General features: G+C 45.5%; 1 protein-coding gene across 5 annotated transcripts in view; it reads left to right on the plus strand.

The window, feature by feature from the left end:
• The window catches only part of SSH2 (slingshot protein phosphatase 2), an 85,781-nt gene that overhangs the window by 24,248 nt on the left and 47,217 nt on the right, over window positions 1–14,316 (plus strand). For 2 of the 5 annotated variants that reach the window (XM_065036824.1, XM_065036825.1), the window contains exon 2: window positions 4,291–4,334. In XM_065036824.1, coding sequence (XP_064892896.1) covers window positions 4,291–4,334 — 44 coding nt within the window. Of the gene's footprint in view, window positions 1–4,290; window positions 4,335–4,378; window positions 14,209–14,316 lie in introns of those variants that run through there. The other 3 variants (XM_065036826.1, XM_065036827.1, XM_065036828.1) reach the window with 2 other exon arrangements.

The following is a 14,316-nucleotide window of genomic DNA, read 5'->3' on the forward strand; positions in this document are numbered from 1 at the left end:
AGGAAAGGTCATGTTCAGCTCAGAAGCACTTAGTGTGTGTTCGAACAACTGGATGGGATCTGGCCAAGGAAGAGTGGGCAGAGAACTAGAAGATTGCTCATTTAATTACAAGCCTTTTCTTTGTGGTGCCTCCTTTGAGACTGGGTCCAGAGTTGTTCACATGATGGTGGCTTGATAATGTTAAGTGAAAAGCCTCTCTGATGGCATGGCCACGGCTGAATGTTGCTGCGGGTTTGGGGAGATCTATGTTAATTAAGTTTCTGTTGTATAGTTAAGAAGCTGCCGGTTGCACTTCACTAGGAGAGGTGAAAAAGCTTCAAGTTCTTTGTCTCATGTAGTTTCTCACAAAATAGCTTCTGCATCCCTACTCTTGCACAAGGCCTCTCTGCCCCTGCTAATAAGGATCTTTTTAAAAAAGAACAATACTGACTTTGAAAATTAAGAGCTTCATGAAATGACAGTAGTTTCACATCCATCTCTTGGTTCTGCCTTCCCATGAGGAATTCGGGATCACTCACTGCTGGGGGTTGTTGTGCAGAGGATTCCTGTGAAAGGGAAAAGTGTACAAAACGCTGAAAATAATGAAGTTGCCCATCCAAAAAGCAACACCCAGCCAGGATTTAGAAGATGGAGAAGGGAAAAGTTCTGTAGTGTCTGAAGTGTGTATGTCACAGCTATGAGCAAAACATTGACTTGTGAGATGAAAACTGGAATCTTTGTCCTGTCCAAATTGTCAGTGTTCTCTCAATAGTGACAGCTGTGACCTCTCAGCTTCTGATAAAAACACTTCCCAGGCATTGTCTATACAGTCGGGTATGTTGGCATAGAGTCATATGTAGCAACCACTTATCAAATTGGAATCTCTTTTAAGGTTTGAAAGATATATTTTTAGGGTGTAGCCTGTGTGAAATGTTCCTTGGTGAATAGAAATGTAGTGAATGTGAGATGCATGACTTGTGCTAATAATCATATCTCTTACAGTAAAAGAACTTGCTGTGATGTTCCTGATGTTAAATACAGGCAGACAGCTCCAGTCCGTCTACGTAAGAATGCAGATTGAATCTTGTTTATCATTACATCAGTCTGCAAAAAGGAGATTTGTAGGAGCAGAATTGTTTGTGTGACATGGAGTGACTCCCATTGTATAGAACAGAATAGCACTCAAAAATGTCTCTCCTCTCCCTTGCCCTTTTGATGACAGATAGTTGGCAGCGGATCAAAGCACAAACAGGATTAATGTTTTGCATATTCTGTCCTACATGGCCTGAAAGGAGCAGAGATGGAATTTTTCATCTTTCACTTTAAACGGCATTTAATATCGTGGCCTAGTTTAGAGCTATGCGACTCATTCCTTCCATTTCCCCCGAGGCCTCTGTTTCTGGTCAAGGAAAGCAGGGCAGGACTCCCTCTGGAGCTCATCAGTGCTGCTCGGCTTCCTCCGCCTCGCGGGCTGCTGGAGAGGCTGCTCTGAGCACCAGCAATCTGCAATCGCTGCTGTCTCTCGCGCTTATTGCTGTGGTTGTAGCACGGGGAACCCATGGCAAGATTCAGGGTTCTTGCTACCTCCGGTGCTAAGGGTCACTGTCACGGGTCATGTCTCCAAATGGCTGTTTTCAGTGTCCAAGGATGCTGTTCAAGCGTGTGTCTTCTCCAAGGGCGAACTGCCTTCTCAAAGATGACCTCAGGAAGGGATGTTTCCAGATGTTGACCCACTTTTTGGCTGATGAATAGTTGCACGGGCAGCAGTGCCTCCTCCTCTTTGGAAATGAGCTGAAAATGGCCGGAAAACGTGAAGGTGCTTGTTTTAGTTGTTGTGTCAACATTGGAGTCATTTCCTTCACCGCAGCTTGCACTTGACCATGCATTGGACACTTCTTCTCTGTCCTGCCCTCCCCTCTAGTGGGGTGACTTGTCATTGCAGCTTAGTTTTGGCTGATGGTTACTAAGGTTCTTGTGATGTTTTACAACTGCGGAATTACATGGTGACCAGAACGAAGTCTAGAGCACTGTAGGACAGGTACGGTATACACTGGATGGTGACACAGATTTATGGAAGAGGAGAAATAGTAGTGGTGGGATATGCGAAATATGGAATATCTTTCATACTGAATGCCCTCTGTCCGTGAGAAGGTGTGGATGCATTTGCAAAGGAAATAGTTCATGGGGTGAAGATGATTCAGGTATCTAAATCAGATCACTTTGTAAATACCAGGACAAAATATGAGACGCAGGGAAGCCGTAGGCTGCAGGCCCGTCAGAGTTGCTGGTGAGAGGAGGAGGAGGCTACTGAAGGTGAGAGAAGGTTGGTTTTGTTCCAGGTACTGGTGATGGATCTCTTGCTCAAATTGCACTTGTTTACAGTTTTGTAATACATGTGTTTCTCACACGAATCTGCTACATTTATGCCTAATATTAAAGAGATCCTGTAAGAGCTTCAGCAGAGACAGGTGGTGAGGGGCTGGGCCCTGTCCGGCCTCTCCACGCTGAGCTCTTGAGGGCTGAATTGTGAGTGGAGCTGAGATAATAATGATCTGTGTATTTCAGGATCTTCCCCTGTCATTTGTGGAACTTCTGGCTATGGCGTACCAGGCTTGCCACTTGCTGTGACAAGGATTTTTTTGGCATGTGAAAATGACCATTCATTATAATACTAAAAATGTTTGCATAGCTCAGGTTTCTGAACAGCGCAATAGAGATTTCAAGTGCTCTTTCAGTTGTTTTAGCTTACTGTGGGTTTGAGGAACTTGTTCTCTAGCCAAATACATGCTTTTGAGCTGTTTTGACTTACTCAAAAACCTCATCGTGTCTTTAGCTACCCTGCATGTAATGAAACCTCTTCCTCTTCCCTCTGGGCTCTTCCTCTTGCTCCCCCAAGTCAACTTTTTGTGTCAACCCGCAAGGAACTCACTAGAGCTTATGCTTGGGCAGGATCTAAGAAGTTCCAGCTATAACAAACACGCCCATAGCAGTTAATGGTGTTTTCAGAAGGACTTGAGATAAATAATTTGTTCAACAGAATCCAACTGCACACCTGATGCTGGATTCCAGTTTCTTGTTTTGCTGATCTCATTTAGGACATTTAGCACAGCAGGTCCTTAAGGTGATGCAGCATCCCGAATGAAAGGTGTTGTGGTTCTAGTGTCTTTCTTAGGCTCGAGTTTGTCATTCCCATCTAAAACCAACACCCGAATGCCATGAGGCTGTTACATCAGGTCCTGCACCCTGAAGCAGTGGGATGGGTTTGGGGATCGGGCAAAGCCAAATGATGGGAACTGTGGTGCTGGTGTCTTTCTCAGTTTAATCAGGCTGATGATAGCTCACTGAGTTGACCCTTCAAAGATCTGAGTCCTCATCCTGCAGGTCTTGTATAGAAGAGAAAGGAACAGAGTATCCAGCAGGAGTCTCTGCATTTAACTCTGCTTTAAAAAGTGAACCGAACATGAGCTTTGCATGCAAGAAGCACAAAGAATGTAGTTCAAAAGGTTCTCAGGGAAAAAAATCATCTGTTTATATGGTTATCTTAGAGAAACTTAACTTTTCCGTTCCTCCCCTTTTCTGAGCTTGACGCTTCAATGTGTTAGTGTCTGTAGGTTTTGTATATGTGTCTATTCCAGCATGTCTCCGTCTCCCATTGCTTCCCTTGCTCTCCTGCCCGTATCCAGCCAGTGCCTGGCAGTGCATGTGTAAATGTACTCTGAAGTGGAGTTAATTGCCGAGATCTCTCTGTTGAGGTTATTGCTTTGGGCCTTAGTAGGAAAGCCTAGGAAAATTCCACAGCGTATTAGAAATTGTGTGTATTAGTTTTGCATCCAAAGCAGCATAATGTGTCAAATTTCCATTTTCTAGTCTACCTGCGCTCACCCAGTCCTATTTGGCAGGGTTATTACTTGCTGGTTTTGTGGATTCTTACACTTGATTGCTGACAGTGGACTATGAATTAATATGATCTATATAAAGATAATAAAAAACCCAGAGTTTTTTTGCCCAGAAGTAAAATATGTGTTTGGCTCTTGGCCTGTCTTGTTTGGCAGGGTCATGGGAAGTCCATGCAGAAGCACGTTAAATCCTGCAGTGGCAAAAATTCTTGTAATGTAGAGTATTTAAAGAGGTTTGGAGAGAACATGAAGTGACAGCTGAGCAGAAAGTGAGTTCCTGCGCAGTGACAGCCACATGCAGCAGGGAGAGCCTGAGTTTCTTCTGCCTTCTGCAATCAAACCACTGAAACGCGAGTCTTTGCATTCTGCAGATATTAAAGAATATTAACTTTTTTCTCCTTTCCTATGTATGCAGGAGGCAGACAGTGGGGAAGAAGAATGCCGGTCCCAGCCCAGAAGGTAAGATTGTCACTTGAGGCTCGTAGGAGTCCTCGAGGATGCCTTTCTGTGGGAAATGCTCCACAGGGGGGTTTGTTGTTGTTCTGGCATGTTCGGCGAACATGCAGCATTTTCTGCCTGTTGTTAATGCTGAAGAACTGTCTTATGTGTACCTTAATGAAAAATATATTTCACTATGACCTAAATGATGTTCCCAGTAAAGGGGTTGCTGCAGCAGGAAACAGGAAAAGTCAGATTACACACGAAATATATATATATGTATGTATGTATGTATGTATGTATGAGCTCTTTGGCTGTTAAAATTCTTCTCTGAATGTTCTTTGTGTCACTAGGTAACAACAGAAGCTGTAAGTTCTAGTATTTAAACAAAATTTGGGCTTTGGGGCCAACTTGGATGAATCTGCAAAAGCAAAAGCTGTCCTGCTTGCACATTCCCATTATTTCAGTGTAGTCTTGTGATTGTGTGGCCCAGGAAGGTGACTGGTCTGTTTCCTTCAATCTTCTACCCTTAAATGATGATTGGAGAATAGCTATTTCTTCATTTTACAGTTTTCATGACTGAGAGGAAAGCTGGAAAGCACAATTCCCAAAGGCTCAAGCTGAACTCAGCTAAACTCTGATTTTTAATTTCACTCTTAGCCTTCCAGCAGTCACAAGATCAACTCATGACTTGATCTCAATATACATAATGTATTGGAGGGGATGGGAGGTATTTAATTGTTGTGGACACCTAGCAACAATTTTAGGTTAGGTTTGAGATGAACGTTTTTAAAAATATATTTGAAATAAACTTCCTGGGGTAGGAAATGACAACCTGCTGTTGGTGTGATGTGAACTCCGTGCCTCCTGTTGCTGGGGTCAGAAAGCGAACTGAAACCAAGATCCTTTTTAGGGAAGACAAGGGGGTGGGCATTAAATGTGTTTGATTGCAGCAGGATAAAAATAACACAGTCAAACGTGGTAAGTGGACAACCTGGAGTCCTGCTGTGGAGGAGCAGCAGTTGTCTGTAAACAACTTTTGAGTCTATCTATCTATCTATTGAGTCCCCAGTTTTCAACTGGGGATACATAGCAAGTAGTAGCTACAGGGAACATAGGAAGTAGTAGCTATTAAAAATCCAGACAGCGAGAAGGCAATGGACTGGGATTAGCTTTAAAAGCAAGGTACGATATCAGCTGCGATGTCACCGCCATAGCGCTCTGCAGCGGCCTGACATTCCGAGCGGCCTGCCCGGACAAGCCGCGCCGGGGAGGTTCTCCTGAGGCACAATTCGGGTGACCTGGCTGGAGCTACAGTCAGTTTTTGGGGTGGGATTTTTGTTACTTGTAAAATTCTTCTGACAAGAAGTCCTTTCGCCTCCTGCACTTATATGTAATTTGCTCAGACACTACCTCAGGGTAGTATGGTCGGCATCAAGCGTGCCCAAACTCATCCCCTTAACTGGACATTAAATGCAGGAGTACTGCTGTGGCTAAAGCACGTTTGGGTTAATGAAATAACTTTTCAGTATTTATTAAATAGGGTGTTAGTGCATAGAGATGTTAATGCTTGCAAGAGAATTAGCTAAAGACGTAAGCACGTAGACATATTTGGTGTCAAAAGATTTTTGCAGCAGTCAGTCTGGAAGGTAATTTTGTACGGTCTCCATGTCCATCCGTGAGTTCCCGTGTCCCTGGGCAGTCAAGGGATTGCTGTCTGAAATGAGACAAATGTTCCACTTAGATCCAGCTCAACAGCATTGCCAGACCTGTGCCTAGTGATTTCTAGATAACTTCTTGTGTTAAGTTGCTGCTGTTTATCTTTTTGCACTGATGAGAGAGGGGTTACATATTGAGGTGAAGGGGAACGTGCAGAAAAGACTGTCAGTGTGACAGCAGGAGTGACTATGGGCTTGTTGAGTGGAGGTTATGAAGAGCAACCAGTCTAAACGTCCTCAAGAGAGACGGAGAAATGAGCTGCAAACAGTGGCTTACACTTGTAGGTAGGTACATCAAGATCATTGTACCTAAAACAAATCATCTGTCTGGGTGTCGACCTATTCGTGCACAGAGGACTGTGATCGCCTGGACTCAAGTCTCACAGACATGGGAGAAGTACGTGAAAATGCTGTTTAAACTTAAACCTGCTTTACAGAGCAAACGACACGACAGGTCTGCACTCGCCACAAGGCCGCTTCTGCCAGCACCATCACGGAATGAGGAGTTTTCTGCTTTGTGAATGAGCAGAATCCACTTAAAGCTTTTCTGCAAAAGATGGAAAGAACTATTAGATGCACAGAGTGTTCATGTGCTCTGCAGTTATCCTTGGAAGGTGCTTCAAATGGTATTCTCTTGTGAACTCTTTTGTACTGATGCAAAGAGGAATGCTTTGCTTTCCTACTTGAGGAAAATACTTGGGTAGCATGAACATGGACCTAATTTTTATAAAGGCTTCCATCCGTTACTAAAAACCACGTCAAATTAATACTGCAAATACCTAAAGCTGAGCAAATAGGTGAGAAACAGCTTGGCTTCTGGAATTCCTTTTCCCCGCGCCCAAGCTCTGGGGGAGCCCCGGGGGGTCTCTGTGCCTGCTGTACCTGTGGCTATTTTTGCAGTTTACTTGTGAGACCCCCAAACTCCTGATGTGGGTCCAGGTTCTTGCCCTGGAGTCCCTGATCCAGCCAGTCCCTGTTGCCTGCATAACTCTTGGCTAATGGGGCTGAGACAGACTACTGCATAAGCAGATGTCCTGAACAATCTATTTATTACATTTATTACCTTCATAGCTACCTCCTAGACATTTTTATTAGGCTGTCTGGAGGCTGCACAGCTAGCTGGCCTGACATCTCTCCTGCTGTCCCCAGACGTGCCGCTACCACGCTGAATATACTCTTAATGAAGCATCTGTGTGAACAATCTTTTCACATCATCCCAGTGTTGTTAAAACTTACCTAAAATGCGTGTGCATCGAGTTTCGAGCTGCCTTTACACCAACTGACGTATTGCCATTCAGGTTTTGTGCGCTCTCCACCAAGGTTGCAAGGATTCAGCATCTTTGTTTTGCTGACAAACGGTGTCTCCAGGGCCCGGGGCAGCAGTGCTGCTACAGTCTGCGTTGGATTTGCTGTCAGAATCTGCTTTTTGGGTTTATGATTTAAATTGTCCCTCTATTTCCACACTAGCTGTGAATTTACCACTTCATGGGCCTTGAACCAGCTCTGGTTGCTGAAATGCAGCGTTTGGGGCTGCACAGTAACTGCTGCACGTAGAACTGAGTAAACTGTATTGCCTAGCAGAGGAATTCTTTGTACTTTTATGGCCTGGTGCTCAGTCAGACTAAAGTCCGTTTGCTCAGGTAAAGCTGAGGAGCCAGTCCTTCAAGTGCCATAGAAAGCGATTAGGTCCTGTGTGACACCTGGAGTTTGTTACCTGAACGTATTCTTTTATATTGTCCTCCCATCTTCAGGTGTGGGCAGGAGAGTGGTAAAAAAAAAAGGAACAAAAAAAAAGCCCAACTCACAACACCTTTTGCAGCTGAAATACATTTACCTTCTGGTTTGTTTTTTTTTAGTCAAAATAGTTCCTTCCAGGAATAAACTGGGAAGGAAAGCAAATCAGATTATTACCATGATAACAGCTAGATGTGCCAGGATGCCTCAAGGTTTCAAGCTGTGAGTAAATACCTTTGTTTTAGGAGGGGAAGACCACAGTCCAGTGCAGGAGCTCAGGGTTTATAACTGTATAAAAGTTCTTTTCAGATAGGTGGTGGAATTGGTGCATGTGTTTCCTTGTATAGGGCAACAGCTCAATAAATCATAAGCCAAGTTGTTTGATTTTTAAATGGAGATCCATTGTAGGCTTTGCACTCCCTGAGGATAACAGCAGACGTATGGGAGTGATTCTGTGATATGGATTTGACCACACTTCAGAAAGCTCATTTACAGTCCGCATTGAGATGTGTGAACCTTCAGCATCCTGTGTCGTTGTGACTTTTGGAGATGTGTATCAGTGCCATTTGGTGCTCCTGAGGTTGCTCACACTTTGGTTATCCTTGAGCATATTTTATGCTACAGGAGGGACTTCCAAAAACCATGTGCCCTGAGTTCTAGTGATTAAACCTTCCTTCGCTTGCTGCTGCAGCTGTCAAACATTTATTTTGTTGGTACTTGAACAGTAGCTGGATCTTCTAATGGGTGCGCAAGGCAGTTTGTTAACTCCAGGTCTTGAGTAAGAGGGGGCTGTGTGTGTATAGCGTACAGGAAAGCTGGTGTTTATCCATGCCGGAGATTACTAAGCTCTTGTAGTATGAACCTTATCTTTAGAACGTGTTTCCTGAATCCATCTTTCTGCCTTTCCTTTCAGTGACAGCTTAGTCTCTCTGCGGCATTTACTGCAGCTGCTTGTGGAGTATGTTATAGGGAGATAAAGGACTGTTCTGTTCATCTGCCAGCTCTGCTGACCACCAGGAAAAGTTCTGTGGGCCACACAAAAGTGGGTCCGTGGTCTTCATTTCTGAACACCAGGTGTTTTATCACTAAAGTGTGAGCAAAGGCGTAGCACTCGTAGTAAAATCTGGGTTTGTTAGATTAGGAACAGATATCCGCAGGGCTGGTTCGCTGCGAGGTCTGTGTCTGTCGTTACAACATGCTCAGTCCAGTCCGATTACATACCTGTGGATCACAATAATGTGAAGATGACTTCAGATGCGATCATCAGGCTGAAGGATCAAGCAGACTTAAAATCGTTGCATTACCAAATTACCAAGTAAACATATGATGCTATAGCAGGGAACTCGCTCAAAATAGGAATACTTAGAAACTTGTCATTCTAAGTGTGTGAACAGAGGAGAATGAGGAACAAAGACAAACTGGGAAATAAAAGGAATGAAGGTGGGTCAGATCCTTCAGCTCCGGAAAGGTTCTGCTCGGCGCTGAGCAAGCCCAGAAGAGCTGCCCCATCAACTCGTGCTCTGTCTTCAGCGGTGAGCGAAGATTCCAAGATTCCATGCGTGCTTGTGTCTCCTGCTGAGCATGAACCAGGTGCTCTGAGCTGGAGGAATCTAAGGAAAGATTCCTGTTGTAAATAGAAAGGGAAACTCCAAAATAGCTGTTCTGGTCCCTCTCCTGGTAGGGCACTTTGGCAAGGCTTCAAAGCTAAACATGAATCCTCAGTGTTTTCAGGTCTGCCTGGATTTCAGGCACTTAAAAGTATTTTGAACATCTGGACCAGGGTTTCTGGAGGACTTGTTGCCATTCAGCTCTTTGGTATCTTTGGACCAACAATGTTTCTTTATAAAATTAGGGGTGTGGGGTTGACAGTTCAGAGGATTTAGATACTTCCAGAGGTCACTGAAATAACACATTAGCTATTTAGTGATCTCACACTTGTCATTCAGGCACGTTTCTTCCTTGCTGGACTTGGAGCAGCCTTGTGACAGTTTGCAAGGGTCTGGATTCACTTTTTAGTAGGGATGTGAATATTTGCATCCTGAGCAGTTCACTGTGCAGATAGGATACGTTGTAGTTTTTGCATCCAAAGAACTGGTTTCTTCAAAGCTCCTCTTGAATTGCCCCAATACAAGTGGAAGGCAGAAAGCAGGAGGTGGCTGTGCGAGAAGATGGTGCAGCAAAAGTTGCTCAGGTCCCTTCAATGTTATTTGCTTCTGTGCTTGTACAACGGGTGTAATTGAGCATTGACCTCTTTGTGTCAGACCCTCTAAGATTTGTTGATAAGTAAACTATACAATGATTTGGTGTGGGGTTTGTGAGGGAAGGGTTTAATGAAGTGATAATATTGCAAAATAGGTGTTGAATTCTCAGCTAAGAAGCCTAATCATTGATCATGATGGGCACCTGACCAAACGGGCTCTAAAAGAGGGGTTTTGTTCTTTCTGTGATGCTTATCACTCTACCCCTGTGCCCGTCTGATTTCTTTGCTCAAGAGCTGGAAACAGAAATACTCTTTGACAGCTTAAATAACCAAATTTAGAATGCGGCTTCCTGTTCTGACTGGTTCTTCAGGATTCAAGTGTCGTTTTGCGTGCTTTCCCTGTTCCTACCTCCCCCCGCCTTTTTGTTTTAATTCTTTTTAACTAGATATGGGTTCCTTTATAATTACTTTGTTAAATTTCCCTTACTGTGTGTAACACAGCTGTAAGTGCTGCCGTGGTGGGTGGTATGCCTCTTCCTCACTGCGAAAGCTTTGTTTCTTTGCTATATCTTCTGCCCTGCATGCGTTGGCTTGTTTCTGATCGCTGCTACTGAAATGCCTTCGTGTTTTCCTGATAAATTAGACTACATAATGCGGTAAGCTTTGTCTCCCATGGTAAAAATGACCAGAAGACTTGACAGATCATCTTCTCCCTCCAAAGGGGGACGCGGCGCTAAGAGATGAGCACAGGAGGTTCTGCTCTCTCAACAGACCCGTGTCTACCTATGTACAGGTTTGCTGTACTAATTTGAGGCTCTCCTTAGATAAGTCATCTGTTTGGACTCAATCCACTCGGATTCATCTCTAGACTCTGCTCATTGCTCAGTCACACGTCTGAATTAACTGACCTCCCACTGAAAAAACAGAGGCATCGGACCCTTTGACCCTCAAACAGCTGGAGTGTGGCACCGTATTCTTCATAGCTCCCTCTTAGAACCCTTTTGCCCCGTCAAACCTGATACCGAGACACTTGTCTTTGCGGGGAAAGATTAAGTTTAGCTCAGGTGAGAAAAACAAAGCGCTCGGCCCCACCTCTGCACACGGAAATGAACTGGCTACCGCTGCTCTCCGCGGCGGTGCCTGTGCAAGGCTCCAGCGCTCGGCTGCGGCAGCGACGTGTTGTTTTCAAAATTGAGTAACTTTTCATAAACGACACCGGAAACAGCTGCCCAGCAGTAAAGAACAAACTTTCCATGTGCGCGGTGAAGGTGGCTGAGCAGGCGCAGCGCTCTGTGCAGAGAGGATGTGATGGGGAGGGGGTGGTTTGTTTGCCTAACGCAGCAACTTCACTGTTTTTTGTTATAATAATCCCCTGAAAACGTGGGTCTGTGTTCTTCATTGCCTTATGTATTACACTGATGCTAATAGATTTAGGCCAAAATTCCTGCGCCTGACGACATCCCACTGTTCCCTTTACCTCGAACATTATGGGAGTACTTCCCACAGGTTTACCCGTTTTACAGCGTGTGTCTTGCCTGACGTATGTGACTGTAGTTTATTAGTTTTTGTGGTGCTCAAAGGTTAAGTCCTGTTGCCCAACAAGGGTCGTGTTGTACCAAGTGCACACACAGCGGGTTTTGCCGCCGGCCCTGCTAATCCTGTGAGCTCCTGGGGAGCACGAAATGCCACCCCAAACTCGGCCAGGCAGGGCCCTTTTCCCTGCAGAAAAGTGTCATTTCATGCACTGGGCTGGGAAGCGCTTGAGACCCCCGCCAGACTTATTTACATCTTGTCGCACAGTGATTTATGGCTGTGCTCACATGCTCGCTTGCAGCAGGGTAGTGATTTAGACTGTCACCTGTCAGCACTGCGATCTCGTGCACTTGAAATTCCCTGGGTGTCAGTCCACAGAGCGCACCTGCTTCCAGCAAGGAGCAGTTCCTTGGCTGTTTTGCAACCTACTGCCTTCAACTCCAGCTTGTTGTCCATCCCCTCAAAGCCCCTTTGCTCTGCCTGCTCCTTGCTCCTGCATGCCGAGGGATCTAGTTATTAATACTTCTCGCTCGTGTCTAAATGTAGAATGAAACTTGGACAAAGAAATATGTTTGTTCCTTAAGTCTGGTTTTAAAAGCAGAATATGAAAACAGCACGTGCTGTACCAACGGACAGTGGGAACCGAAATGTGAATCTCACTGTTGCCTCAGGCTGGCCTTTCGATCCTGGTGGCAACAAAAACACTCAAACACCTTTTATTAGTGCAGATTTCAACTTATGAACTTACTCAAGCATTTCTTACTCCTGTTTTTTAAAGGTTCAAAAAAAGAAAAGCTGGGATATTCTTATCAGCATTGGGTCTCCCAGCATATGGAGATGCAGTGCATCATTATATTAATCTGGGACTGATTAATTTACAAATCCATTATCCATTAAGTATCTGCATTCAGAGTGTTGTTTGTAGTAATCACTGCAGTTGTTTTTTAGCCATTTTGAAGGACTTGCCTTTGTAATGTTAGTTGCGTGTAAGAAATCTGATATCTGTCCAGACAGTATCTAAGTGCATTTATTCTTCTACAGTGCTTGAGTAAAAGCCCTTAAGTTATTAATTAGAACAGAAGTTCTGGGTTTGTTTTTCAGTCTATGAATGTGTGGCATGTGTTACTACTGAATATGAGGTTCTTGCCAGTCTCCTGACCTCTGGAAGGATTGAGTTACCCTCCATTTCTCTAATGTCCTGATTTTTCCATTGCTTCTTGCAACTGACTTCATTTCTGCCTAACGAAATGATTTTTCTTGGCACTGCAGCAAGCTGGCACTGCGTTTTCTTTACAGCTGTGAGGAACCATTACCAGAGATGTGCTCTTGGCTATGTGAGATGACATTGCTTAAATTAATGCAACCAAACCACATTCTAGCAAACCTGCACGATCACCAATTCTGCTGCTCTGGCCTTTCCTCTGTGAATCCCTGAAGTGGGGTTGGCTGAGACATTTCAGACGAGTGTCTGTCTTGCTCTTATGAAGTCTCAGACCTGAAGCGGTTGCCATCACGCTGTTTTTCAACCCCTCTCTGCTTCTCTGAAAGTTTTAGCTCATAGTTGGAAGGAAACCCTAGATGAAGCTTGCTTTTGGCTGCCTGATCATAGGGGCAGTTCTGCAGTGACACCCCAGTAATTTTGCTATTGAGTAGGTGTGATTAATTAAGAACACATGTTAAAAACTTATATTGTCCATGACCACCTCACTTGTGCTTTGGTACGGTACGGGGTCTGAGCATGTGCCATCCGCACCAGACAACTTAAGAATCATGTATTATTTGTGTCCCTCTGTGCTGGGGTGTCCTGCATTCCTATGGGAAACACAAAACCGAGCCAGCTTCCAAGGTTTCTTGGTTGTTTTCCCACACTCATAGTTAAACGGCAAGGGCTGGAAAATGCAGATCTGGAACAGACAGTTGGTGCAAGACAGGATGGGGCACCTTGCCCCCCAACTCTCCCCACTGGAAAACTGGATTAACTTTCCCTTGTGCTGTAACATCTGAATTCCCAGCAGCCAGAGAACAAGATTTTTGTTCTAAAGAACTTCCTTTCTTCCTTTTCTCCTGAGGGGTGATGGAGCTAAAGATTAAATAGCAGTGAAAGGCAGCTGCTTCTCTTCTCCTTTGGCAGAAAACAAGTCGTCAAGTCTCTGCATATGAAACTTATTGCCAAGAACTATTTCCCCTGTCTTCTGCAGGAGAGAAATTAAGGTCGTTTCCTCAGCACCCGAGTTGTCGCTGCCTGCCTTTTGCAAAGAAAATCTTTTGATGTGCTGCTTCAAACCCAGTGTCAGAATTTGCAGCCTTTCCCGGCTTTTCTGCCCTAGATTTCTTTTTTTGGGGGGGAGGAGGAAAGATAATTTTTAAAAGCCACGCTTGGCAGTGTCCCCTCTCCCCTCTCTCCCGGGGGAACCAGCGGTCCAGCCGGCCCCGGAGCGCCCCTGTCCCCGTTCTGTGTCCCCGTTCCGTGTCCCCAGTCCCTGCCCCGCCGCCACGTGCGGGCTGGGGCGGGGCGGGTCCCTGCCGGTCCCTCCCGCTGCCGGGGCCGCTCCTGCGCACTGGGCGGGGGCGGCGGGAGCGCGGCGGCCCGGGGGGCAGAACAGTGGAGCTCCCGATGCCGCGGGGCAGGGCGGCCGCCTCGGCGGGGAGCCGCGATGATCCCCTACTTCTCCGACAACGCCGTGATCTCCCAGGGCGCCATCGCCCAGCTGTGAGTACCGGGTGAGACCGGCCCCGACCGGCAAAGCCTCCCCTCCGCCTGCACCCCGGGTCCCGCTCCGCCTGCGCTGCCTGCTGCCGGGTCCCCGGAGTGCCGGGC

This window comes from Columba livia, chromosome 20, assembly GCF_036013475.1.
Source record: "Columba livia isolate bColLiv1 breed racing homer chromosome 20, bColLiv1.pat.W.v2, whole genome shotgun sequence".
Lineage (NCBI taxonomy): Eukaryota > Metazoa > Chordata > Aves > Columbiformes > Columbidae > Columba > Columba livia.